This window comes from Orcinus orca, chromosome 20 (genome assembly GCF_937001465.1).
Source record: "Orcinus orca chromosome 20, mOrcOrc1.1, whole genome shotgun sequence".
NCBI classification, from domain to species: Eukaryota; Metazoa; Chordata; class Mammalia; order Artiodactyla; family Delphinidae; genus Orcinus; species Orcinus orca.
In genome coordinates this window covers 47,065,058-47,092,002 of record NC_064578.1, presented here as the reverse complement: position 1 = coordinate 47,092,002, position 26,945 = coordinate 47,065,058, and the positions used below count along the sequence as shown (strand labels likewise).

The 26,945-nt window shown below is 51.8% G+C and overlaps 1 protein-coding gene and 1 long non-coding RNA gene across 9 annotated transcripts; one reads left to right on the top strand and one right to left on the bottom strand.

The window, feature by feature from the left end:
* The first annotated feature begins 169 nt into the window (after positions 1–169).
* Positions 170–24,156, top strand: NUMBL (NUMB like endocytic adaptor protein). Of its 5 annotated transcripts, none has more exons than XM_033430913.2 (10): positions 170–1,017; positions 4,597–4,681; positions 6,669–6,811; positions 8,201–8,275; positions 8,365–8,439; positions 9,389–9,529; positions 13,596–13,785; positions 17,925–18,227; positions 21,741–21,863; positions 22,755–24,156. In XM_033430913.2, exons 1-10 carry the CDS (start codon positions 994–996, stop codon positions 23,363–23,365), a joined length of 1,770 nt encoding a protein of 589 aa, XP_033286804.1. In that variant the 5' UTR covers positions 170–993; the 3' UTR covers positions 23,366–24,156. The 5 variants fall into 5 exon arrangements, with proteins under 5 accessions (XP_033286804.1, XP_033286805.1, XP_033286803.1 ...); XM_033430914.2 differs by having other exon boundaries at positions 172–1,017; positions 6,672–6,811; XM_033430912.2 differs by having other exon boundaries at positions 173–1,017; positions 17,922–18,227.
* On the bottom strand, positions 13,982–25,872 carry LOC117201811 (uncharacterized). 4 transcript variants are annotated; one of them, XR_007474505.1, is made up of 5 exons: positions 24,724–25,872; positions 24,447–24,583; positions 22,353–22,412; positions 18,144–18,275; positions 16,193–17,492 (listed from the first exon to the last, which is right to left on the bottom strand). It is a non-coding gene; the product is annotated as an uncharacterized LOC117201811 (long non-coding RNA). The 4 variants fall into 4 exon arrangements; XR_004483947.2 differs by lacking the exon at positions 16,193–17,492 and adding an exon at positions 13,982–15,770 and having other exon boundaries at positions 24,447–25,872; XR_007474503.1 differs by having other exon boundaries at positions 24,447–25,872.
* Positions 25,873–26,945: the final 1,073 nt, after the last annotated feature.

Here is a 26,945-nt window from a genome sequence, read left to right as displayed (position 1 = left end):
CCCCCTCCTACCCTGTTGTCTGAAAGCCCCAGTCCTGCCTGGGCCATCTGTTGCGGGGACCCTCCTTCTCCCCTTTCCCTACCCCCCACCCTGCCCCTTCCGCACGTGCTGACCACCTGCTCCGAAGGCTGTGGCAGCTGAGAAGGCCTCCCACCCCCACCCCCACCCCCACCCCCCGGCTCCGCCACAACACACACACCACCTCCCAGCCTCCTGGCTCCCTCCACTCGGCTCCCAGCAACCTCGCTTTTGCTAATGGGCCTTAATGCCCCTGCCAGCTGCTTTGCCAAACCCACAGGATTGGGCGGGTGCGGGGGCACTTGGGCGGCCAGAACCGCTCCCCGGTCCCAGCCTGGCGCCCCCACCCCCAAAGCTGAACCGATCGCGCACCAGGACGCCGGGGTCTGTTCATTCCCCCTCTCCTGGCAAAAGTGCCTCGTCACCGCTTCTGCCCGCCCCCGCTGGGCTGGGAGAACCGTGGGGTTAGCTGGAAGATTTGGGGATGAGAGACCGCGAGGCGCCTCCCGAAGCAAATCTTTCGGACGCGGAACTTAAGGGGATCTGAGGTCAGGGGTCACGGAGGGGAAGGGAGCCCACGCCTGGATGGACCTAGGGGAACGTGTCAGCGAGATTCACGTGCGTGCTCAGTCCAGGACTGGCCAGTGGGCGTGGCAGGGCGGTGGCCACACCGGAGGAGGCGGAGTCGTGATTGCGTATAGGCGTGGCCTGCTGGTCAAGGGGCGGGGTCTCTTTGCATATCCAGCAGGCGGCGGGGCTGGGGCGGGGAGCCGAAGCGGGAGGGGCGCTCCCCCGCCCCTGGAACGGAATCCTCCCGGGAGCGGAGCAGGCTAGCGAGCTTGCATCCCGCACCATACCCCTGGCCCCGGCCCCGGCCCGCGTCAGACCGAGCTGCCGCCGCCGCCACAGCAGCAGCAGCACTCGGGGATCCGGGCCCAGCCGGGGCCGCGGGAGGCGGGGGCGCCGGAGCCCTGGATGTCCCGCAGCGCGGCGGCCAGCGTGAGAAGGGCGGGAGAAGGGGGCTCGGGTCGGGGGCGGCGCCGCTGCTGATGTGGCGGAGGGTGGGAGGCGGCCGCGGCGCCCGGATGGAGAGAGGGTGCCAAGGCTGGGGAGGGTGGTCCTGGGTGGGGGTCCAGGAATCGGCTCCCCTCCAAGCCAGATCTTGGGAGACAGGGGTCTCGGGCACAGGCCTTGTCTTGTCAAGGCTCTGGAGATACGGATCCCAGACACAGACCTCCCCCTCAAAAAAATCAAGGACAGGGGGACAGATTCTAGGTACAACCCCCTAAGCAAGATTTTGGGGATGGGGTCTGGGACGCAACCTCCTTATGAAGTCAAGGCCTCTAAGAGGGGATTCCAGACCAGACGCAATCCTTAACCCCTACCGGCCTGAAGGGCTCTCTCACAGCAACCCTCTAGGCAAGGTCTTGAGAATGGGGTCCCCGGGCCCCCACAACTTCCCCACCAAGCCAAGGCCCGGGGGGATTCCTGGCACAGTGCGTCCCCAGGCCTCAGAGGCGTCCGGGGCACAGCATCCCCCCATGCTTGGGCGGCGTCCCAGGAACAGACCCTTCTCAAAACAAGGTCTCTGTGCCTGGGACTCTATCCCCCCCAAGCCTGAATAAAATAAGGGGAATTTCAGGCAACCCCATACACAAAAAGACTTGGTCAAGGGTCCCAGGGCACAGGTCTCCTGGGCCACCCTCTTTGTCCCTGGGGCTGCCCAGCTGTCTGGGAGGGGCCCCACGCACAGACAATGCACCTCCTCCCCATCCGGTTCTGGCCCCCCAGGCTCCAGGATTCAGGCTGGGCCAGGGGGCGGCTCCCCAGGGACCTGGTGCAGCCCTGTCTGTCTGCAGCGTCTGCGGTGATGATGGCTTTGTGTGTGGTACCTGGGTGGAAGCGGGGAAGCAAGCGATGGGGAGGTGGCTAAGAGTGTGACCCTGTGTTTTTGTGACTGTGGTTGCCTGTGTGTGTATGTGTGTGAGCTGCAGCTGGTGACTCTGAGGAATCGTGTGTTTCGTGCTTGTGGTTGTGTCCGATAGCGTCTGTGATTGTGTCTCTGTATGTGACCCCAGCATTTGTGTGGCTGTGTATGTGTATATGACAGCTGCTCACTCACTGTGCAGAACCCTATACTTTTCAGTCTGTCTGTGTTTGAGTGTGTGCATGGTTGTGACTATGTGGTTGTGTCTTTATGTCTTTTGTGACCCCATGTATGTACCTCGGTAACTCTAACTGGGTATGTGACAGTGTATCTGTTGAGTATGGGGTTGGGCATGTGTGTGGCTGACTGAAGATGTGGGTGGAGTTGTGACTATAAGTGGAGTTGTGTCTATGACTCTGTGTCCATGTGCAACTGTCCTAATGACTTCGAATGTTTGTGACTGTGTCTCTGATTTTATATGTGTCACACATGTGCTTGCATGACACACAACTGTGCCTGCAACTTTAGGTGTATGACTGCCATTGTATGTGAAGTCACACTGTGCTTATGTGACAGGTTGTGTGCTGGCACTGTGACTTGTATGTTTGCGGTTGTGTGTTCAAAGCCACATCTACGTGTGTGGCCGGGATTGTATAAATGACTATATCTAGGTCTGCGTGTTGATACTGAGTGATTCTGTGCAGTTATAGTTATGTACCTGTGATTTGGGTTATGTATTTGACTTGGAGTCTGAAACCCTGACAGACTATTAATAGTGGGTTATTTCATTGCATGTGACTCAAACTATAGGTGTGTCTGTGTGTGGTGGCACCAGTGATTGTGTGTGTGTGGGGGGGGGATGTGTATGTGACTGTGGCTTCTGTATTTGTGTGTGACCTGCATGTCTGTGATGCTGGGTGACTCTATATACTTGTGTCTGTGTCATGGTCTGTAAGAGTGTGTGTCTGTAGCCGTGTGGCTGTTTGGGGTGGGTGGGTGGGTGTCCCTGTATGCGTGCCGGGCGGCTTATGTTTGAAACTGTGTGATTTGGTGACAGAGTGACTGTCTCCTGACTCCACACATGACTCCGGAACTGTGTCTTCTGTGTAAACACAGCTATAAATGCTCTGTCTGGGTCACTGTATTTCTAAGCACATACCTGACTGCTTGTGTGTATGTAATGGAAATTGTGTGCTGATGCCTCTGTGTGTGAGATATTATGTGTCTCTCCACATGGGGCTGTGATCGTATGTGGCCCCATACTTGTCGGTGTGACTTACATGTTTGCAGGAAGAGAGACCGTGTGTTTCTCTGTGATGGTCTGACATGGTACAGCTGGGTGTGGGATGGCGGGTAACTGTGAAATAGGTACCATGACCGTGATATATGGCTGGGTAACGTGGACACTCATGCTGTGGGACTTTGCATACATGACCGTTTCTGAAATGCGTATGGCTGTGACTCTGAGCCACTGACCGTCTGGCTGTGTCTGAGTGTGTCCGTCCTTGGGGAGAACTGTCTCTGGATGGTTGTATGCGTGTCCCGAGTTTGTGTGCCCATTCCTCTCTAATGCCTGGGCCGTGGCCATCGGGGTCTGTGTGTGTGCTTGGGTATGGGGAACCATCCATGTACGTGTGGCTGATACCGTGACCAAATGTGTGCCTCTACGCCTGGGACGTATGGCTGTGTGACAGTGTGTGACCAAAAAGGTGTGTCGGTGTGACTGATACAGTTGGGGTTGAGTGTCCTTGTGCAGCTGTGTGCCGGTCGACGATTAAACACATGTGGCTGTGGCTGGGTGTGACTCGGTATGACCAAATGTGTGTCAGTGTGTCTGCATGCATCCCTGACCAGATGTCAGCAGGCAGCAGGGGAGCTGTATGTGACAAGCGTGTGTGCCTCAGAGCTCATAGGTGACCTCCTGCGGGGTGTCATTCTACATGGGTGGGTCTGTAATGTGAGTATCTTGGTTGGGTGCCCGAGGAAACAACTGTCATTGGTTGGCCATGGGCTGCCCCAGTGGGTGTGCCCGGACCCAGCTCTTTGTAGATGGCAGAGAAAAGAGAAGTGACAAGATACCACTTACTGATATGACCAGACGTTTGTGGCAGTGCCTGGGCAGCCTGGGACTCTACATACCTGTGGACAAATGGTCCGTAGCAGAGACTGTATGTCTGTGAACTTGGATGTGTAGCCGGGTATTTACAGTGGCTGTGACTGTTGACGTGTTTCTGCGTGATCCAGTGTGTGTCACTGTGGTTGTCTCTGTGTGTAATTGTGCAGAGCTGTGACCAGGTTCTAGGGACAATTGGGGACCAGAGTTGCATGTACACATGTGACTGTATGTGTGTGTGCAGCCCTGGACATGTGTCTAGAGGGCAGGCCACCCCCTTCACACCATCCCCTTGGGTACAGACAGCCTCCTGAGGCCAGGACATCCCCAGCAGATGCTCCCGAAACACACCTACTCGTTCCTGGGCCCTTGCAACCAGGTGGCTGATTGCCTTAGTAACAGTTGCTATGACAACCAGGGCTCTCATCAGAGATCCTGAGATGAAGGGGGGCTGGCTGATGTCCAAAGAGGGGGTGAGGTAGGGGACTGCGCCCTATCCCAAGCCAGCTTCTCAACTTTTCCTCCCTCCCCTGGGCAGGGCGGACCCAGGAGGCCAGAGCAGCATCTGCCCCCTGCCCCCTGTGGGGCCCTGGGGCCCCCTGAAACCTCCAGGACGGAGCCAGGTGAGTGGCCAGCTGGGGACAGGGCGAAGGCTGAGTGACTGGGTGGGTCTGCCTCGCATAGCCAAAGGAACTGTCCCTGCGGTCACACAGGCTTAATCACACTCACAAGCGGACACCCCCAAATGACTTCCCGGCACACTCAGTGACCTCGTTCACAGACACACCCACCTAGACTAGGTCTCACACACACACACACACACACACACACATACTTGGACACTCAGACACACACCAACATCCCCACACCCACAGGTTCACAGTCACACAAACATACAGACACAATCCTAGACAACAGCCAGACTCCCTCACAGGTGAGCACAGACACCAGATACAGACTCAGGGACTCTCAAGGGATGCAAAAAACAGCTGTACTTTTGCACACAGACACAGTCTCACAAATAACACTCAGCACTCTCATAGACAACAGCCACATTCTCACACCACCACACCCTCACAAATAACACAAACACACTCTCAAAGATGACAACCTCATGTCCTCACACAGCCTCACAGATGCACGGTTGCATACAGACACACCCCCAGAATAACACTCACGGACCCACATTCTCTGCAACAACACCCACCTTATCTGACCCAGACACACCCTCACAAACAACAGCCACAGACACACAGCCTCACCAACAGCTGCACTCTTGGACAGATGTGGTATCTTGGGTAACTCTCACAGACACACACTGTCATGGGCAGTGGTCATCAAAGACAATAGCCACATCTTCACACAGACACACAGCTTCAAAGACAACAGTCACGGACACACCCTTTCAAAGACAGCAGCTTCATGCTCAAACACAGACCCATCCTCACAGGCAACATTCCCTGACACACATGCACCACCACTCTCACACATAGCTTACTCTTCAGCCATAAGCTTAAGGGACCTACACTCACAGATGACAGCCACGCTCTTGGACACAGACAGCATTCACAGACACATACTCTCATCAACAACCATTCTCAGACCTGTGTCCTTCCGTACAGCCTTCACAGACAATAGGTGCGTGCTCAGAACTAGACACCCTCACACACAACACTCAGGGACACACCAGGGAATTCCCTAGTGGTCCAGTGGTTGGGACTCCGCGCTTTCACTACCGAGGGCACGGGTTCGATCCCTGGTCGGGGAACTAAGATCCTGCGAGCCGCACAGTGAGGCCAAAAAAAAAAAAAAGGAGCACACCAGCTGCACACTTGCTTGCACACACAGGCGGAGTCTCATCTGTTGGTGCTCTGTCCTAGGTGTCCCCTCACACTCCTCCTGGGACTCAGTATGGCTTCTCAGTCAGCAAAGGCTGTCTTAGTGACTGGCCACCACCTCCATCGCTACCTCTGACATCGCAGGTGCACGCCTCCCCAGGGGCCTCTGCCTTAGAACAGACACATTTGTCAGAGGGGCTGTATCTCAGAGTTGCAGAGACCCACCCCTGTCCCTAGCACCCTCTGGCCTGGGCTCTGAACCGCAATCCCTGGACCTTCTGAGTCCCCCACATCGGACCCATGCAAGTCTCAACTCCTGTGCCCTCTGACCACCTCATCCCCTGACCTTGTACCCCTAAAACCCCTGACCTCGTGACCCCTGACTGCTATGCCCTCTAACCCCAATGTCCTCCACTGCCTTAACTTCCCATTACTTTGGATCATCATGCCTCTTGACTGTCACACCCCGAATCTCCAGACCCCTAAAAGCTGTGACTCACGACACACACATCCCAGACCTCCCTGCCTCTTAGCCCCATGTCTTCTGAATCCCCACTGCCGACTCTCCCACTCCCCTGCCTTCCAGTTGCCCCCTTTGTCGGTATCCCCTAACTGCTGCTAGTCTATGTTCCCTGGATGTCATGTCCTCTGACCCAGTGACCCCCTAACCCTGTAGCCCTACTGCCATGTTATCTGACCCCTTGCTCCCTGAGCCCTATTTCCCCTCACCTTGAGCCCCATGCCTCTGACCCTTGACTCACACTCCTGTCAGCAGACGGGGCGGGCACCATGAACAAGCTACGCCAGAGCCTGCGGCGGCGGAAACCAGCCTACGTGCCTGAGGCATCGCGCCCACACCAGTGGCAGGCGGACGAGGACGCGGTGCGCAAGGGCACGTGCAGCTTCCCGGTCAGGGTGAGTGGGCGGGGCTCGTGTGGGCGGGGCTGCGGCGGTGTGCGAGCTGTTCGCTGTGCGCGTGCGTGTCCCGTGTCTGTTGTCCATTGCCCGGTGAGGTGGCTGAGACCCAAGAGACTTCACAGCCCCGAAGAACTGCGGATCCTGCAGAAGCAGGACCGCACCGCCCGAGTCCCTTAAAGTTGGGATTAGAAACCAAGACCCATTCTCTTGTGCCAGGAAAATATTAGCTGGGGTTGGCGGGGGGGGGGGGGGCGTCCCGCCTGGAGTCACGCTATTCTGTGGGAGCTCACAGATTCCAGGGGGGCACTGGGAGGTCACAAAAATTCTGTAGCATTTGCAAAGCCCTCTACTGTTAAGTGCGTTCTGGTTTAGACCACCACGACCCTTTACAACACACATGAAAATTTATAAGGGAGACAGCAGGGTTCAGGTTCAATTCTCCACTCATTCCCTTCCTGGTTGGGTGACAACAGACGATGGTCACAGCGCCCCCCTGCCACCTTGTTTTCCCTTCCCCTAGAAGCGGACCTTGCGAGGGAGGGGCAGTTGGGAGGTGCAGGAAATGCTGGTGAGAGTGAGGAAGGGAAGGCAGCCAGTAAAGGGTGTCTTACTAAACTATAGCTGTGAGCAGCTGAGCTTGATGCCACTAGGGAACTGTGGGAAATCGAGCCATCCCACCCACGGGGTGAGGGAGCTGGGGCGTGTGTACCCCCGCTCCTATCAGTCATTGCCTGGGGCCAGTCCTCAGGCGCAGATGCAGACGCTGGCACTCAGAAGGACACCAGGGATGTGTTAAAGGCCAAGGATAGAGGCAGGGTGGGAATCATTACTCCATGCTGTGCTTCAGTTTTCTCACCTGTATATCTGGGATAAGAATGGGGTACCCAGACTTCCCTGGCAGTCCAGTGGTTAAGACTTCGTACTTCCACTGCAGGGGGGCGTGGGTTCCATCCCTGGTAGGGGAACTAAGATCCCACAAGCCATGTGGCGCGGCCAAGAAAAAAAAAAAGGTCCCCACCTTGCAAAGTTGAGGTAAAGAGTAAATGAGTTGGGCTTCCTTGGTGACGCAGTGGTTGAGAGTCCGCCTGCCAATGCAGGGGACACGGGTTCGTGCCCCGGTCCAGGAAGATCCCACGTGCCGCGGAGCGGCTAGGCCCGTGAGCCATGGGCGCTGAGCCTGCACGTCCGGAGCCTGTGCTCCGCAACGGGAGAGGCCACAACAGTGAGAGGCCCGCGTACCGCAAAAAAAAAAAAAAAAAAAAGTAAATGAGTTAATTCATGTGATGTGCTTAGGACATTGTGTGACGCCTCGCAGCGGCGCGGTGAGCACTAGGAATGATTGATTACTCTGCTTGTTTCATGCTCTCCCATCCCCTTCGCACCAAGTACCTGGGCCACGTGGAGGTGGAGGAGTCCCGGGGGATGCACGTGTGTGAGGATGCTGTGAAGAAGTTGAAGGCGGTGAGTGAGAGGCTGGAGCAGGGAGGGGGCAAGGTCAGAGCAGAAGAGCCAGCCCTGACCACACCCTCTGTCCTCCTCCTCCACTCCAGATGGGCCGGAAGTCTGTGAAGTCTGTCCTGTGGGTGTCAGCCGATGGGCTCCGGGTGGTAGATGACAAGACCAAGGTAGGGGGCCCGTGGGCCTGGGAGTGGGCACCAGTGGGCCCCTCTCCTCACCCTGCTCGAATGGGGCTAGGGACGCCTTCTCACCCACCTCTAGGATGTCCCTCCCTCAGGGACCTTCTGGACTCAGCCGTGTGTTCCTGTAACATGTCGGCACCTCACAGTCGTAATTCAGGATTGAGTCCTGTGGCTGTTTGGGAACTAGCATGGATTGTGGGTGAGAGCACAGACCGTAGAGCAGCCGCCTCAGCTCGCATCCCAGCTCACCCACTTACCAGCTGGGTGACCCTGGGCATGAGGGGCATGAGATTTAACCCTTCCGTGCCTCGCTTGCCTCATCTGCAAAAATGGGGATAAAAATGGACCCAACCATTAAATGAGAAAGTACATGCAAATAGTTTAAAACTATGCCTGGTACAGCAGAAGTGTTCCGATCAACGAATGTTAGCTGTTATGTGTTTATTGTCCATCTACCTGGCCAGATGGGAGCACCGTGGGCCGGGATCGGGTATCTGTTTGCTCACCATTGAATTCCCTGCCCCTAGCACAGACACTGCCCAAGGACATAGCCAGCGCACGAAGACAGTTAGGTGAATGACTGAACAGGATTGACACCCTCCAGCAAGCTTTGCCTGACTCCCGTCCAACTTGGGTCAGGCACGTCTTCTTGCTCCGGAAAGGCCCTGAGCCTCCCCGATCCCAGCCCTGAGCCCCCTGCCTGTGCCTCCCTCATTACAGCGTGGCTGTGACTCTGGCCAGTCTCCATCTGGTGATGAGTCTGATTCCTGCACTAAACTGGGAGCCCCATGTGAGCAGGGCCCACAGCTGTTTCAACAAGGGCAGGATCCCCACCCCGTTCAGGACAGGATATAGAGCAGACACAAAGGGAATATTAAGTGAATACATGAAAAACAGTACACATGCCTTTCCTGGCCTCCCTGGTGCCTCCCAGGACCTGCTGGTAGACCAGACCATTGAAAAAGTCTCCTTCTGTGCTCCTGACCGCAACCTGGACAAGGCTTTCTCCTATATCTGCCGTGATGGGACCACCCGCCGCTGGATCTGCCACTGTTTCCTGGCGCTCAAGGACTCCGTGAGTATCACTGAAGCCCAAAGCCAGCTGACTGTCTCCCATGCCCTGGTGTCCCACGCCCAACCCCAGCCCGCTGTGTGGTGTCAGGTGAGTCACTCCCCTTACCTCTCCTCTCCATGACCTCATCTGGAAAAGGGAGTGTATTCACAGCCCATAACTCAGAGGATTATTGTGAGACTTGAGGGGGTTGACACAGAGTATTTGGAACAATGCCTGGCATATAGGAAGCACTCAGGAAGACATTGGTTCTCATCATCCTCCTTGTTATCGGTAGTTCTTCATGTTTCTCTAACTTTTCTCATTGAGGAGCATATACGTACAGTAACATGCGCGGATGGCCCAGGCACAGCTCCGTGAATTTTTGCTTATTTTTAAACCTCACCCAAGTCAAGCTGTAGTTTCCTGCCCCCAGCAGCCCCCTTGGGCCCTTCTGAAACAACACCCCCCAGGGTACCCACTCATCCTTCAGAGTCGATTCATTTTGCCTGTGGTTCTTTATATTTTGGGGGGGAGGGGGGCGTCAAGATCCCCTCTGAGGATCTGATGAAAGAGACAAATGGACTGTCTTCTGAGAAGCACTCTCACGGGATTCTGAGGCTTGCGACAGAAAACCCTCAGATACCAGCGATTTCGGTGAAATAGGAATTTGTGTTTCATGTGAAAGACGTCCCCAGGCAGGCAGCACAGCGTTGGTGTGACTCCTCTCCACTCAAGGGCCATGGCTCGTTGCTATGCTGGAGTATGGCTTCCACTCCATGATCCAAGATGAATGTGCGTGCTCCAGCCTTCACATCTTCATCCCAACTACGTAAAGGAGGGAGGCATGAAGAGGGGCACACCCTCTGCTCTTTGGGGAGGTGTATACTGGCCGTTAGTGACCAGCTTCTTTCATGTAGCATAATGTTTTCAAGGTTCATCCATGTCGTAGCATCGCACCAGTACTTGCTCCCTCTATATGGCTGAATAATATTCGTATGGCTATACCACATTTTGGATATACCGTATTTTGCTTACTTATCCATCCATTGATGGACATTGGGTTGTTTCCACCTTTGGGCTATTATGAACAGTGCTTCTCTGGACATTTATATGCAAGTATTTGTTTGAATACCTGTTTTTAATTCTTCTGGGTATATACCTGGGAGTGGAATTTCTGGGTCATATAGTATGTTTAAGTTTTTGAGTAATTGCCAAGTTGTTTTCCTTGGTGGCGACACCACTTTACATTCCCACTTGCAATGTATGAGGGTTCCAATTTCTCCACATCCTTGCCAACACTTTTTTTTAATTCTAGCCATCCTGTAGGTGTGAGTGGTATCTCATTGTGGTTTTGACTTGTATGTTGCTAATGACTAATGATGTGGAGCATCTTTTCCTGTGCTTATTGGCCATTTGTATATCTTTTCTAGAGAAATATCTATTCAAATCCTGTACCCATTTTTAATTGGGTTGTTTGTCTTTTTACCGTTAAGTTGTAAGAGCTCTTTATATATTCTGGATACTAGATGCTTATCAGTTACGTGATTTGCAAAACTTTTCCCCCATTCTGTGGGTTGTCTTTTCACTTTCCTTTTTTTTGGCCCCGTGGCATGTGGGATCCTAGTTCCCCGACCAGGGATTGAACCTGCGCCCCCTGCATTGCAAGCACAGACTCTTAACCACTGCACTGCCAGGGAAGCCCCATCTTTTCGCCTTCTTGATAGTGTCCTTTGATGTGCAAATGTACACATTTTGATGAAGTTCAATTTATCAATTTTTTTTGTTACTTCTGCTTTTGGTGTCATATCTAAGAATTCATTGCCAATCCAAGGTTGTAGAGACTTACCTCATGTCTCATTCTAAGAGTTTTATAGTTTTAGCTCTTATATTTAGGTCTCTGATACATTTTGAGTTAATTTTTGTAAATGGTGTGAGGTAAGAGTCCACCTTCATTTTTTTTTCACGTGCATACTGTATCCAGTTGTTCTAGCACCATTTGATAAAGAGACTATTCTTCCTTCACTGAATGGTCTTGGCACCTTATTGAAAATCAATTGACCATAGATGTGTGGGTCTATGTCTGAGCTCTCAGTTATGTTTCGTTGGTTTATATGTCTCTCCTTATGCTAGTATCACACTTTTTTTAAAATTATTATTTATTTATTTGTTTGTTTTTGGCTGCGTTGGGTCTTCGTGGCTGCGCGCAGGCTTTCTGTGGTTGCGGTGAGTGGGGGCAACTCTTTGTTGTGGTGCTCAGGCTTCTCATTGCGGTGGCTTCTCTTGCTGCGGAGCACGGGCTCTAGGCGCACAGGCTTCAGTAGTTGTGGCACACGGGCTCAGTTGCTCCGCAGCATGTGGGTTCTTCCCAGACCAAGGCTTGAACCCGTGTCCCCTGCACTGGCAGGCAGATTCTTAACCACTGTGCCACCAGGGAAGTCCTGTGAGTTTTTCACAAATGTCCTTTATAAGGCTGAGGAAGTTCCCTTCTATTCCAACTTTGTTGAGTGTTTTATCATGAAAGAGTGCTGGATTTTGTCAAATGCCTTTTCTGTGAGAATCGAGATGATCATGTGGGGATTTTTCTTCATTCTATTAATGTGGTTGATTGATTTTCATATGTTAAACCAACTTTGCATTCCTGGAATAAATCTCACTTGATTCTTTTAATATTCTGCTGGGTTCAGATTGCTAGCATTTTGTTGAGGATTTTTGTCCCCAAGTTCAACTTTAAGAGGTGGCTGAGCATCTTGTTTAGGGAACAGAAGTCAGACATACCTCATTAGAATCCCAACTCTGCCACTCACTTGTTATAATGGGCATGTTGACTGAACCTTAATTTCTTCATCTGTCAAATGGGTTCATAAGATTGTCCACCTCCTGGCACTGTTGTGAGGATTCCATAAAAGGATGCAAATCAGGGCTCAGCCCGGGGCTACACAAGATTTCCGCTGACACATATGTGAGTTTCCCTGTGTCTGGCTTTGTGCTGCATGCCTTGCATATATTTGTTCACCTAATTCCTGCAACAACCCTGTGAAGTGGGTGCTGTTAGAGCCCCCATTTTACAAACGAGGAGACTTGGGTACTGGGAAGTGATTTTCTTGAGATCACATAGCTGGGAAGTGGGAAGCCAGCATCAATCCCAGGCTCTCTGGCCTTGGCATCTCTCAAGTAGGCACTCAAGAAACAGGGGTTGTTGTTTTTAACCCCAATACTTTACTACAAAATATTTTCAAGCATGCAGCAATGTCGAAAGACTTGCACAGTCACCAGTCACCTGGACACCCCCCACCCAGATCCTGCCATTAACATTTGTCTGGGCTTACTATATCACTTATCTCTCCATCTTATTTTTGGATGCATTTCAAAGTCGCAGACATCAGAATACTTCCCCCAGACACTTCAGCATGCATACTATTAAGCAGAATTCATATTTGTCTCCAGCTCTTTTTCTTTTGAAGCGAAATACATGCTGACCACAAACCTTAAGTGTACATTTGCTGGGTTTTGACAACTGTATACACGTGTATAACCCAACCCCCCCATCAAGATCTAGAACAGTGCCACCACCCCAGACTGTCCCCTCATACTCCTTCTCAGTCAGTCCCTATGCCCACCCCTAAGAAACAACCACCGTTCTGAAGTTTTTCACCATAGATTAGTTTTGCCCATTCTGTAACTTCATATAAGTGGACCCACCCAGGGATTTCCCTGGCAGCCCAGGGAAGACTTCACCTTCCAATGTCGGGGAGTGTGGGTTTGATCCCTGGTTGGGGAGTTGGGATCCCGCATGCCTTGCGGCCAAAAAACCAAACCATAAAACAGAGGCAATATTGTGGCAAATTCAATAAAGACTTTTAAAAAAATGGTCCATATCAAAAAAAATCTTAAAAAAAAAATGGAGCCATACGGTACTACACTCTTGTCTCTGTCTTTTGTCCCTCATTTTGCAGATGTGCACTGAGGCCCAGAGAGGTGAAGGGACTCAGCCGGAGTCACCCAGCATCCAGCTGCTGGACCCCGGGGCTCCCCGCGTCCGGTCTGCACTGCACAACGTCGCTAATCCTGCCCCAACCTCTTCCCACAGGGCGAGAGGCTGAGCCACGCAGTGGGGTGTGCGTTTGCGGCCTGCCTAGAGCGGAAACAGCGGCGGGAGAAGGAGTGCGGAGTCACGGCTGCCTTTGATGCCAGCCGCACCAGCTTCGCCCGGGAGGGCTCCTTCCGCCTGTCTGGGGGTGGGCGGCCGGCTGAGAGAGAGGCTGCTGACAAAAAGAAAGGTGGGCGCTGCCCGGAGGGCGGGGCGGGGCTGGGCACCGAATGGTCCCAGGGTGGGGCCAAGGGATCCAGATTGGGGGGAGAGCTGCAGAGGTAGGTACAGGGGCTCTACAGTTTACAAAGCAAAAAGGAAACACACACACACAAAACCCAAAACAACAAAAATTTTTTTAATTAATTTATTTTATTTTTGGCTGTGTTGGGTCTTCATTGCTGTGCACCGGTTTTCCCCTAGTTGTGGAAAGCGGGGGCTACTCTTCGCCGTGGTGCACGGGCTTCTCATTGCAGTGGCTTCTCTTGTTGCGGAGCACAGGCTCTAGGTGCATGGGCTTCAGTAGTTGTGGCTTGTGGGCTCTAGAGCGCAGGCTCAGTAGTTGTGGCTCATGGGCTCAGTAGTTGTGGCACAGGGCTCAGAAGTTGTGGCTCGTGGGCTTTAGAGCACAGGCTCAGTAGTTGTGGCGCATGGGCTTAGTTGCTCTGCGGCATGTGGGATCTTCCTGGACCAGGGCTCGAACCCGTGTCCCCTGCATTGGCAGGCGGATTCTTAACCACTGCACCACCAGGGAAGCCCCCCCCCCCAGATTTTTTTAAGTAAAAAATACAAAGCAAAGCACCAACCACAAAGTTTGGTTACAGTTTATAAAGTGTACTTCAGTTTAAGGAGTCCTCTGGGCAATATTCTGTTGGCCACAAATCCCAGCAAAGCTCACCGAGAGCTTTATTATCTGCTAACCCAGGAATGTTCCCAGGCTTTTCAAACTGTGTATCCACCCTGTTAATGGGTTGTGAAGTCAGCTTGCTGGGTTGTGGTTAGCATTTTAAGAAATGAAATGGAAAAGAATAGAAAATATCAGAGTAATTGAATGTAGTAAGGGTAAGTATAGTTCAATGATACTTTTATGTCAGTATATCTGTGTGTGTGTGTGTATGTGTGTGTATGGAACGGGTTACCATGTTAATGGTATTTCTTATTCTGGGTTGCCATCATGAAAGTTTGAAAAATACCTGGTAAACTCTAACATTCTAGGTCAAAGGCAAATAGTTTATAAGTTCTCAAACCGTGGTTTTTAAACTTACGTGTATTGTGTGCTGAGTCAAAATGTAATTTTTAACTTTATTTTACTTTTTTTAACTGTTTCTAGTTTTTACATTTTTGGAAAACACTGCTTAGAATTTACAAAGAATCCTGAATTGGGATTCAGGATAAAGGAGACTGAAGAGATTTGACAAATATTAATAAATGTAACGTGCGATCCTGAATTGAATCATGGATATTGTATATACAGATATATATTCAACATTCAATTCAATATATATATATTGAATATATGTATATAAAATATATACATTGAAAAAAATATATATATATGAACGTCCATAAAGGACATGAGTAGACCAGTTGGGGAAATTAGAATATGGACTGTAGACTAGCTAACAGTATCATATCCATGTTAAACTTCCCAAGTAAGAAGTTGTCCTGTGGAGTAGGAGGCTGTCCTTGTTCTTAGGTACATGCTGAAGGTTTTAGGGCTGGGTAAGCTGTCTGCAGCTTACTCTTTTTTTTTTTTCCTTGTTGTTTATATGTATTTATATTTATATTTTATATATAGTAGTGTGCATCCGTTAGTCCCCAGCTCCTAATTTATCCCCTCTCCCTTTTCCCCTTTGGTAACCATAAATTTGTTTTCTATGCCTGTGAGTCTATTTCTGTTTTGTGAATAAGTTCATTTGTATCTTTTTTTTAGATTCCACATATAAGTGATATCACATGATATTTGTCTTTCTCTTTCTGACTTACTTCACTTAGGATGATGATCTCCACGTCCATCCATGTTGCTGCAAATGGCATTATTTCATTCTTTTTTATGGCTGGGTAGTATTCCGTTGTATATATATTACCACATCTTCTTTATCCGTTCATCTATTGATGGACATTTAGGTTGTTTCCATGCCTTGTTTATTGTATGCAACGTACTCTTAAATCATACTGAAAAAAGATTATGGAAGGAGAGACAGATCAAATACTGTAACAAGTTAACACTTGTTAAGAGTTAACAAGGGTAACAAGTTAACACAAGAGAACATGTGTGCTCCTTGTTCCATTATTACATCTTTTCTGTAAGTTTAAAATATTTCTAGCTAAAAAGTTTAGGAAAACAAGTTTTTATCACTTGCTAGAATATTAGAGTTTACAACATATGTTTTTCTTGGTAAACTATGTGACCATTTACAAACCTCTTGACAAAGTTAAGGAGTTCACAGCTTACAAAATATTTTGCTGTTTACATCATCTATTAGAATTTATAAAGAATTTTATCATTGGTAAAGCAGATTACAAAGTATAGTTAACGGAGGGCCTAAGTACATATATTTTTTTTAGTGAAAACCTGTCTTATATATATATTTATTTATTTATTTTGTTGCACTGGGCCTTAGTTGTGGCAGGCGCGCTCCTTAGTTGTGGCATGTGACTCTTAGTTGCAGCATGCATGCGGGATCTCGTTCCCTGACCAGCGATCGAACCCAGGCCCTCTACAGTAGGAGTGCGAAGTCTTAACCACTGCACCACCAGGGAAGTCCCTATATGATATTTTATTGTTTGCAAAAGAACACACTGAGTACACTGAGTTTACTATTTATATGGGATGTTCAAATTTACAAAGAATGTCATATGCTTTAGAGTTTGCAAAGGATTTTGCTGTTTCCTAAGGATATTATACGTTCCAGGTACTTTGCATTGTAAAAAGCACTTGAGAGCCTGCACCGCAAAAATGAGAGTTTACAAAGTGTGGTATATGATTTGCCGAACACATGACAGTGTTTTGCCGATGCACTGATTCACAGTCTCAAGGCACCGCATGTTCACAAAGAGGTCTCTTCAGTTCAGGAGTCACGGAGCAGTGCACTTTCCACCAAGTTGTTTACCAAGATTTTGTGGGATTCCAGAGCGTTGAACATTCACTGCCTCAACTGACCCTCTCGGGAGACCTGGGAAGGCAGCAGAGGGATGTTTATCCCAGGTTTAGTTGGGGAAACTGGAGCCCGGAGAGGGGAGGAGACTTCCTGAAGCCCAAGGTGGTGGCGGGCAGAGGTGGTTTCCCAGTTCCAACGTGTCCCGGGCTGTTTCCACTGCCCCCAGCCTGGCCTGGGCAAGAGCCTCACCGCCCCCTCATGGAAGGTGGGAGAAGCACTGGGCACCCTCCCTGCCCTCTCTGGGCCTGAGTTTAACCTCACTAGCATTCAGGCTGCGGCTCAGGTGACGCCTTGATGGGAGGATGGCTGTGTGTTTGTGTATGGGCAGGGGTGGGGAGACCCTGCCATTGAAGAGCCCGCTTCTTATGCTGAGCGGGGAGACCAGGTACCTGCAGAGGACTGAGAACAGCCCCAGAGGGGAGGGAGCCCAGGCTAAGGGTCTGAAACAATCTGGAAAACTCCTCAGAGGCAGAAGTATGCCAAGCTGGGTCTAGAACAATGGGTAGCAACTGGAGGAAGGGAGGAGGTAGTTGAGGTGGGAAGAATGGTGGGAGGTGACAGAGAGCAGAGCAGATGGAATGATGGAGGAAGACAGCATGATGTGGAGAGACCAGGCCAGAGGGAGAGACAGGTTAGCGCAGTCATCTGGAACTCAGACTCTGGAGTCAGCCTGCCCCTTCCTTCACACTATGGCTCAGGCAAGTCACTTGCCATTTCTGGGCCTCAGTTTCCACATCTGTAAAATGGGGATGATGACAATATCAACCTCACTGGGTGGTTGTGAGGACTGAATGAGTTAATACTTGCAAGGCACTTGGAACAATCCATGCACCAAAAAAGTGTTTGTTAAATTAATTAGAAAGGGAGACAGAAGGTCTCAGAGGGAGAAATAGCAGAAGCAGCAGAGGAAGACGGATGGGGGACAGAAAGCTTGAGACACACAGAGGGTCAGGTTGGGTGACGACTCCCCCACGGGCCTCCTGGGGAAAGTGGTCCTGGCTTGGGTGGGGATGAGCGACATTTGGGGGCACTGACCAGCCTGTCTTCAGGGCAGGGCGCATTGGGTGAGGAAGGCAGCATTGGAAAACAATCAAGGGGTCTGGGTAGGAGAGGCCTCCAATGCCAAGGTGAGCTATCTAACCACCTGTCTCACCCATGTCTCCAGCAGAGGCAGCAGCTGCCCCAACTGCGGCTCCTGGCCCTGCCCAGCCTGGGCACGTGTCCCCAACACCGGCCACCACATCCCCTGGCGAGAAGGGTGAGGCGGGCACCCCAGTGGCTGCAGGCACCACTGCGGCTGCCATCCCCCGGCGCCATGCCCCCTTGGAGCAGCTGGTTCGCCAGGGCTCCTTCCGTGGGTTCCCGGCGCTCAGCCAGAAGAACTCACCTTTCAAACGGCAGCTGAGCCTACGGCTGAATGAGCTGCCATCCACGCTGCAGCGCCGCACTGACTTCCAGGTGAAGGGCACAGGTGAGCCTGGGGCTCAGCAGGAGGGAACATCCGGATCAATGCCACTGTCTGTTGTAAGCAAGATAGAGAAGAGGTGGTACACACCATGATTTTGTTTTTTAACATCTTTATTGGAGTATAATTGCTTTACAGTGTTGTGTTAGTTTCTGCTGTATAACAAAGTGAATCAGCTATATGTATACATATATCCCCATATCCCCTCCCTCTTGCATCTCCCTCCCACCCTCCGTATCCCACCCCTCTAGGTGGTCACAAAGCACCGAGCTGATCTCCCTGTGCTATGCGGCTGCTTCCCACTAGCTATCTGTTTTACGTTTGGTAGTGTATATATGTCCATGCCACTCTCTCACTTCGTCCCAGCTTAACCTTCCCCCTCCCCATGTCCTCAAGTCCATCCTCTACGTCTGTGTCTTTATTCCTGTCCTGCCCCTAGGTTCTTCAGAACCATTTTTTTTTTTTTTTAGATTTCATATATATGTTAGCATATGGTATTTGTTTTTCTCTTTCTGACTTACTTCACTCTGTATGATAGACTCTGGGTCTATCCACCTCACTACAAATAACTCAATTTCGTTTCCTTTTATGGTTGAGTAATATTCCATTGTATATATGTGCCACATCTTCTTTATCCATTCATCTGTCGATGGACACTTAGGTCACACCATGATTAATTAGCACTGCCTGCCACAGGCAAAAGGAGAGGAGCAACATGTGATCAATTAGCAATGTCTGCCATCAGTCTGGGAGAGGAGAGAGGTAGTGTAAGCTGTGATCGATTAGCAATGTCTGCTCCAGACAAGGGATAGCAAAAAAGTAGCGTAACTCACGATCAGTTAGTACTGTCTGCTGTAGTTAGGGACATGAGAGCAGTGGCATTATGTCATGATTGATTAGCAAGACTTCCATGGGCAAGGGAGAGGAGAGAAGCTGCCCAGATGCCATGTTTTTGCTCAAGAGGAGACTGAGGCACCATAGGCTAATGCTCCCTCCAAGCTTTTGGCCAGTAGAGCCATGAGTTCAGAGGAAAGAAGAATTGTGATTAACAATGTCTGCCTAGGGCAGGGAGAATAGAGTGATGACAGACATCATGATCTCCTTACAGTGTCTGACTTGAGCAAGAGAAAAGAGCGAGGTGGCACACCACATGACTGATTAGCAAAGTTTGCCATGGGCAAGCGAGAAGAGAGAGCAGGAGTATTATGTTTTGCCCGAGAGATGACTCCCAGAATTTGGCTTATGGAAACATGAGGTGAAGGGCACAAGTGAGCATGGGGATCATGGGGTCAGGGTGCATAGTGATGGATTCGTGATGTGGCTTCTGGGTAAAGGATTGTGCAGAGGCAGCACCCATCATCATCGATTAGCCATGTCTTCGAGGGAAGATGGAATTGCAAGGACCAGTCCTTTCTTTCAGCATTTGGCCAGTAGAGCCACAGGGCTCTACTGGTGAGGGGTAAGGTGAGCAAAGAGTTCAATGAGAGAAAAGCATCATGTTTGATTACTAATGTCTGCCATGGACGGGGAAAAGGAGAGAGATGGCCTATGTTGTGATTTAAAAATGTATGCCATGGGAAAAAGGGAGGAGAGAGGTGGCATGGAACTATGGTTTGCCCGAGGGAGACAGGCAGGAGAGCTGCCTTTCCTCCCAGCTGTCAGCGACGTCATGTGGTCTGGCGGGCTCTCCTGCTTCCATATGCCAAATCCGAGACACCTACCCCTTATGGCCCTGGGGACTGGTGTGGGAGGTGTTGATCTGTATCCAGGAGGCTGGGCTACTGCAAAAGGTGACTGCTGAGCAGATGCCAATGCTCGTTGAGAATGACGCACGCTCACTCCATGTTGTGCAGCACCCCAGGTACTGCACGCGCCCTCAGATCTGCTGTCCTCATTAAGGAACCTGCCATTAAGCACACCCCCAGGGCTGCCACACCTGCTCCCTGAGAGGTGGCACCCCAGACTTCATTTAGCAGCCTCGCGTGCCTGTAGCCAGTTGCCCACTTGCTTGGATGTAACTTGCCGCACAAAAATTTCATGGACTCACGCAGATGTCCCACTCCACTGCGGGTGTCACACACACTTAGTCACACACTTAGTCATGGGCAATCAAAAATCACACACACTTGGAAGTTGCAGGACCAGGTGTTACCATTACACACACTTAGAAAGCACGTATCCAATACAAACTACTGTATATAAAATAGGTAAACGACAAGGCCCTACTGTATAGCAGGGAACTATATTCAATATCCTGTAATAAACCATAAAGGAAAAGAATATGAAAAAGAATATATATATATGTATATATGTATAACTGAATCACTTTGCCGTACACCTGAATCTAACACAACATTGTAAACCAACTATATTTCAATAAAAAAGAAAGAAAGAAAGCACATATCCAGGTGTCCCATTCAGAAATCACACACACAGGTTATCAAACGCTCACGAATGACACACCTGGATTCACACAAACTTGTGTGAATCACAAGTCACATAGGCTAATTCATGCCGAATTCCGTACATCACGCAGGCAGATTGGCTCACGCTGGGGAATCACAGTCGGATGCCACAACCTGGATTTCAGTCACACTCAGATGCCACCCCCCAGAAGCTGCACACCCATTTGGACCAACAGGCACAGTCATCATAGAAATGACCTGGAAGCCACCTACTGTCCCACCTGGGCAGCCCCACGTCACACCTGCTGACTCCTACAGCTAGTTTCTTTCTGACGCTCATAGGAGCATCACACACACTCCCTTGGAGATAGCCGCTCGCTGAGCTGTCACAGGCACTTGTCACACGCCACACTTGACGGTCCTCTTGTTTATTTGGATGGTGCCTTTTCTCATCCTAAGCCCTCACGAGGCCACCACACCTGCTCAGCGTGTCCTGTCTTGCAGGCACAGGTGCATCTCTGCCCTCATGACATATGTTATGGTCCAGGCCTGGTGGGGCCCCACTTCTGCACTCAGAGCAAGACAGATGATCCCCAGAGTGACCAGCAGCGTGGGCAATATCCATTCTGACTAGTCGGTGCTCTTGTCATACGTGTGGTTGAACATTTTTAATTTATTTTTTTGGCCGCGCCACGCGGCCTGTGGAATCTTGGTCCCCTGACCAGAGATTGAACCCGGGCTCTGGCAGTGAAAGCACCAAGTCCTAACCACTGGACCGCCCAGGGAATTCCCTGAACATATTTTAAAATTAATGTATATTGTCAAGCATTTAAAATATTTCTTCTGGTTTGCGGCTACATACAGCTCTTGAGGTCCTCCTTGGGTTGGGATCCCCGTGACTGCCATCAGATGTCACACGCTACTTGGCTGTCATACCACTCAGATGCCGTACACACACACGTGTGCGCAGTTACCACTTTTGTGGCCGTGGCCACTTAGTTACTGCAGAGTGGACCCACCAACCCACATACCTTGTGAGGGCCACCTGCGGGGATGGGGTCAAGGGCAGAGCCTGGGCCTGTTCGTTGACCTCCACCCTTCCCTGACTTCCCAGTGCCTGAGATGGAACCTCCCAATGCCAGTGACAGCGACAGCATCAGCGCCCTGTGTACACAGATCAGCTCATCTTTTGCCAGTGCTGGAGCGCCAGCACCAGGGCCACCGCCAGCCTCAACAGGTAAACTCAGCCCTTCTCTTGGGGCAGATGCCCTGCAGTGCCCCTCCTGCATCCCCCTGCTCCTTTCAGGGCTACTGCAGAGACTCTGGGAATCTGGGAATCCCACAGGCTTAGAACCATGGATCATCTTAGAACCACGGGGTTGTCTCAGAGCCGCGGGTTCATCCTAGAACCACGAGATAACATAAGAATTATGGGGTCACCTTAGAACCACGGAATCAGTTTTTAAACCTTGCTGTCTTAGAACCATAAAATCTAGAAACCTACAGCCTTTGAATCACAAGATATTAGAACCTAACAGATTTGGAGCCAGGAAACCTTGGAATCTTACAACCTTAAAAGAGTGCTCTCTGAGAAAACAGTGCCAAGGAATCACCTTAGAGCCACGTGCTTATCCTAAACACGTGGAAGCACCTTGGAATTACAAACAATGTAAATTTAGAACTCTAGAATCTTAGAAAACACAAACTTAAAAACGCTGAAACTTACCCACTATGTTAGAAGAGTACACTCTGAGGAAGATCCATGCAATCTTAGAATCTTAGCCTCCTAAGACAATACAGTGTCAAAATATTAGAGCCAAGGGTGATATTAAAACATATTTAGTAACAGGTTTGCTACTGACCAATCAGAAGGGAAGCCGGCCTGGGTGATTGTCAGTCGTGCCTAGACTTTTCATCTTAGGACCTTAGAATCTCAGAAGTGAATTTTCGTAGCACTGCATGACCTGTGGTCCAGGATGGTCAAGCCATTTGCCCAAAGCCCATGCAGCTAATGAAGAGCAGAGCTGGGTGCAAGGCGGCAAGGCAGCCCGGTCCAGAGTCTGATCCCCAGCCTGGGGTTCTCTCTGCTGCAGCCCATGCCCCCTAACTGCCCCTCTCCTCTCTCCAGGGACTTCTGCCTGGGGTGAGCCCTCCGCGCCCCCTGCAGCTGCCTTCCAGCCTGGGCACAAGCGGACCCCTTCGGAGGCCGAGAGGTGGCTGGAGGAGGTGTCCCAGGTGGCAAAGGCGCAGCAGCAGGCAGCCTCGGTGCCTGCCGTGCCCCCCGGCCTGCAGCCCTTCCCCGCCCCCGTGGGGCCCTTCGACGCCGCGCCTGCCCAGGTGGCCGTGTTCCTGCCGCCTCCACACATGCAGCCCCCTTTTGTGCCCGCCTACCCGGGCTTGGGCTACCCGCCCATGCCCCGCGTGCCCGTGGTGGGCATCACACCCTCACAGATGGTGGCCAACGCCTTCTGCTCAGCCGCCCAGCTCCAGCCCCAGCCTGCCACCCTGATTGGGAAAGCTGGGGCCTTCCCCCCCCCTGCAGCACCCAGCGCCCCTGGGGGCCAGGCCCGTCCTCGCCCCAATGGGGCGCCCTGGCCCCCAGAGCCAGCGCCCGCCCCGGCCCCTGAGTTGGACCCCTTTGAGGCCCAGTGGGCAGCGTTAGAAGGCAAACCTGCTGTAGAGAAGCCTTCCAACCCCTTCTCGGGCGACCTGCAGAAGACCTTCGAGATTGAACTGTAGCCTGAGTCACCCCATCATCTCCAGGAGCCCCACACCTGGGAGTGGAGGCCCAACCTCTCCCCAGTCCTGCTCCCTGGGGCTGCACCCTCCTGACGACCTCTCTAACCCTTCTCTCGACCACCTCCCACGACCAGTACAGAACCGACATTGTGACGCCCAGGTTGCGATAGGATGGAATTCAGGGACGGACCCAGCCTGGCTAAGGGACCCATTTCTCTGCCAGACTTAGGCTGGCATGGCCCCCTCTCCCCGGAACCCAGACCCAGGGGGATGGCCACAATCCCACCGAGTGCCCTCGGTTCAAGCTGTATTTCCCAGTTTCTGTTGTTGACCTTCTACCTTCCAGTATTGGGTGGGATGGAGGAGGGATGCCCACCTGGGGGCCCTCCTCGGCCCCAAACGAGTGCCCACCCCAAGTTTGGTCATTTCCCCCGCCCCCATACACAGCACAAACAAAGGGCTTCCTTCTGCCCACCTGCTGCGTTCACTGCCAATGCTGTGCTCACCCCTACCACCCCTCCCCTCCCCTTGGGGGCCCACATGTTCTTTGGGCCAGGGTCTCATGGGGGTAGGGGGCCAAGTTGGGGGCCCAGGAGGCAGGTAGGGGGGAAGGGGAAGGGGAAGAAGATGCTCAGTTACCTCACGTCGGTGCCCGCTGGGGAGGGGTCCGGGAAGAAGGAAGGGGGTGCCTGGCGGGTACTTTTCTATCTTTTATTTCCAGATTTTTTTGTATCTAAACTTGCAGATTTGTATTATACAAGGACAGCCAATAAAGGAAGAATATAATGGTGCCCCTCTAGAAGGCAGGGTGTGTGTGCAGCGGGGATGGTGTGGAGACAGAGCCTTTCCTCCTGAGTCATCTCCTAAAACCAGAGGGAGTAAAAAGGGTCTCCCTGCATATTCACCTCTGAGTCGTAGCATGGGAGCAGGTAACACTGACCCAGCACTCAAGAAGTGGGTTATTAATGGGTACCCCAAATTAATCACTCCATTTCTGATTCTTATAGATTTTGAAACAAGGAATTAAAAAAACATATAATCTGCTGCTAATAACTTCAGTATTAAAATTTTAAATAATTACGTTTGGAGTAGCATATCTTCGAGCTGGCGAATTCACGTTTCAGCAACTGCATTTTCCATAACTTAGGCCAAAGTGTCATCTGACGTGGCAGCCCGTTTTTAAGTCTCTCTGTTGTTTCTTGGGTTCCTTGATACCATCTACAAAGTTATATATTTTAAAATATATAATATATAAATTATATGTTTAATTCTTTATGGCTCTCTAAAATGATGAGATTGGTTTCATGAAACCCAATATTATATCCCCATTTGACAGATCAGGAAGTTGAGTCACTTACCCAAGGTCACACATCTGATTAGTGGGGGAGCTGGGATTCAAGCCCAGCTTCTGGTCGACCTCAAGGCCAGTCACTGAACCACCAGGCTCTGAGGGAACAAGCCTAGGGTCTGCCCTCAAGGGTTTACATTACAGCCCGTCAACCGGCTGGATCCTGGACTAGGGGACCTGTGACAGATGGCTCGCCAGGGCAGCAAGGGGGTCCCCAGGGCCTCTCACTGTTGTGGCCTCTCCCGCTGCGGAGCACAGGCTCTGGACGCGCAGGCCCAGCGGCCATGGCTCACGGGCCCAGCCGCTCCGCGGCACATGGGATCCTCCCAGACCGGGGCTCGAACCCAGGTCCCCTGCACCTGCAGGCGGACTCTCAACCACTGTGCCACCAGGGAAGCCCGAGCCACGCTTTCTTAATCCAAGCCCTTGCAGATGTCATTTCCTCTGCCTGAAACACCCATTCCGGACACTGCACCTTTTCCCAGAAGAATGCTACTCATTCCTTTTTTTTTTTTTTGTATTGCAGTTTGCATTATTTTCCCCCAATAATAGAATGTCCTGGATGCCATTTCATACAGATGAGTCACATATAGATCTGTGTCACCTCTCTTTTAACACTTCATAGGATGCTACTCATTTTTCAGGCCTCAGCTCAAATATCTCCCCTTCTTAGAAGTGGAGCCTCTTCCAAGGCCCCGCCCCCATCCAATCCTTTCAAAGCTCTATGACCCATCAGGCTGAGTCAGGAGCCCTCTGCTCCGCTTGGCTCCCACAGGGCCCTGTACTTCCCGCATACCGGCCCTAACTCCTCTGTTTCCCCCAGCCCAGGCCTCACCATTCTGGGCTGTCACTATCTGGCCCCCCACTGGGCTGTGAGTGAGGGGTGGGTCTGGGGCTGTGACTTTGGTGTTCAGGCACAAGGCCAGAGAAGAGGCAATCTCAGCAATTCACCGCTACAAACAGCTGGCGAGTGAGAGGGGCAGAAAAGGCCTAGGACTTGGAGATGATTCGAACTACTGGACTGATGGAGCAACAGGCCACGCAGCACACAGAACGTCAGGGACAGAGTCAAGACCGTCTTCCATGCCAGAGGCTAATCTTTACACAATACCATTCTTCGCTGTGCCCAGAGCAGTCTTCCTCAGACACCCTCCGTGCCCATCCCACCCCCCCACACACACACACGCACACCAATCCCTGGGCCCGCGGAGCTCCACGGACCCCTTATCTCCCGAGGACCTCCCACGGACTACTCTTAGCCAGTTTCCCCATCTTCCCTCCCACGCCCGATGGAAACTCTCGCTCTTCACGGCGCTTCGCTCTTCACGGCGCTTCCCTCTCCACAGAGACCATGGATCTGGGATTAACCTCCCACTCTCACTTCCCCTAAGCTTCGGCTCTCTCAGAATACACCCGAGGACGCGGAGTTAACGTACCAGCCCAACCCAGTGGCCTCGTCCCAACTAACGCCACGTGATGCACTCCCCCCGCCCCCCTCCCCCCCCCCCCCGAGGGCTTGCTTAGGGCGACGTCCACCTCTGGCGGCTGCAGCGCCCCCTTCCTGGTTCGCTTTGGAAAGCTCCGCCCCACAGGCGCCTCCTCGCCAGGAACCACCCCGGGCGGCGAGGACTATTTCGGAACCTTCCACGCCAGGCTGCGCCTAGCGCCCCGCCTTTTCCGGAGCTCTGTGGAAAGCTCCGCGCTGCGGCCTCCCGGGGACCAAGAACCGACACCGCCCTACTGACAATGTGCTGCTCCCCGGGGGTGCTTCCGCCACCCTACGAAGGGCCACTCGCCGCCCGTGTTGCCTCTGTCTGTTCGGAAACATTCCCCCGACAAACAACCCCCCGCCCTCAAGGCGCCGCTCGGACCTCGGGCTCCTGCAAGACCAAGGGGAATCACGGTAGAGTCTCCCCGAGCGCAGTAGAACAGCACCCCCGTGTGGCCCTGTCCTCCAGAACCCGCGGAATGGCCGGATTCGTGGGCTGCAGCAGAGACCCGCCAGACCTATGCTAAGGTAGAAAAAGTGTTTAAAAAAAAACAACTAGCGTCACAGTCATGGACAACATCATCCTTCAGGGTCTGGCTCAGGCGTTCACTCCGCTAGGAAGTGCTCCCTGATTCCTCCCATCTGCATCTCCGACGTCCCCCCTGTGCTTCCCCTATCCTGGCCCTGACCCCTGTGCCTGTGTCTCCTCCATCCATTCTGGCCCTGACCCTCTGGGCTGTCAC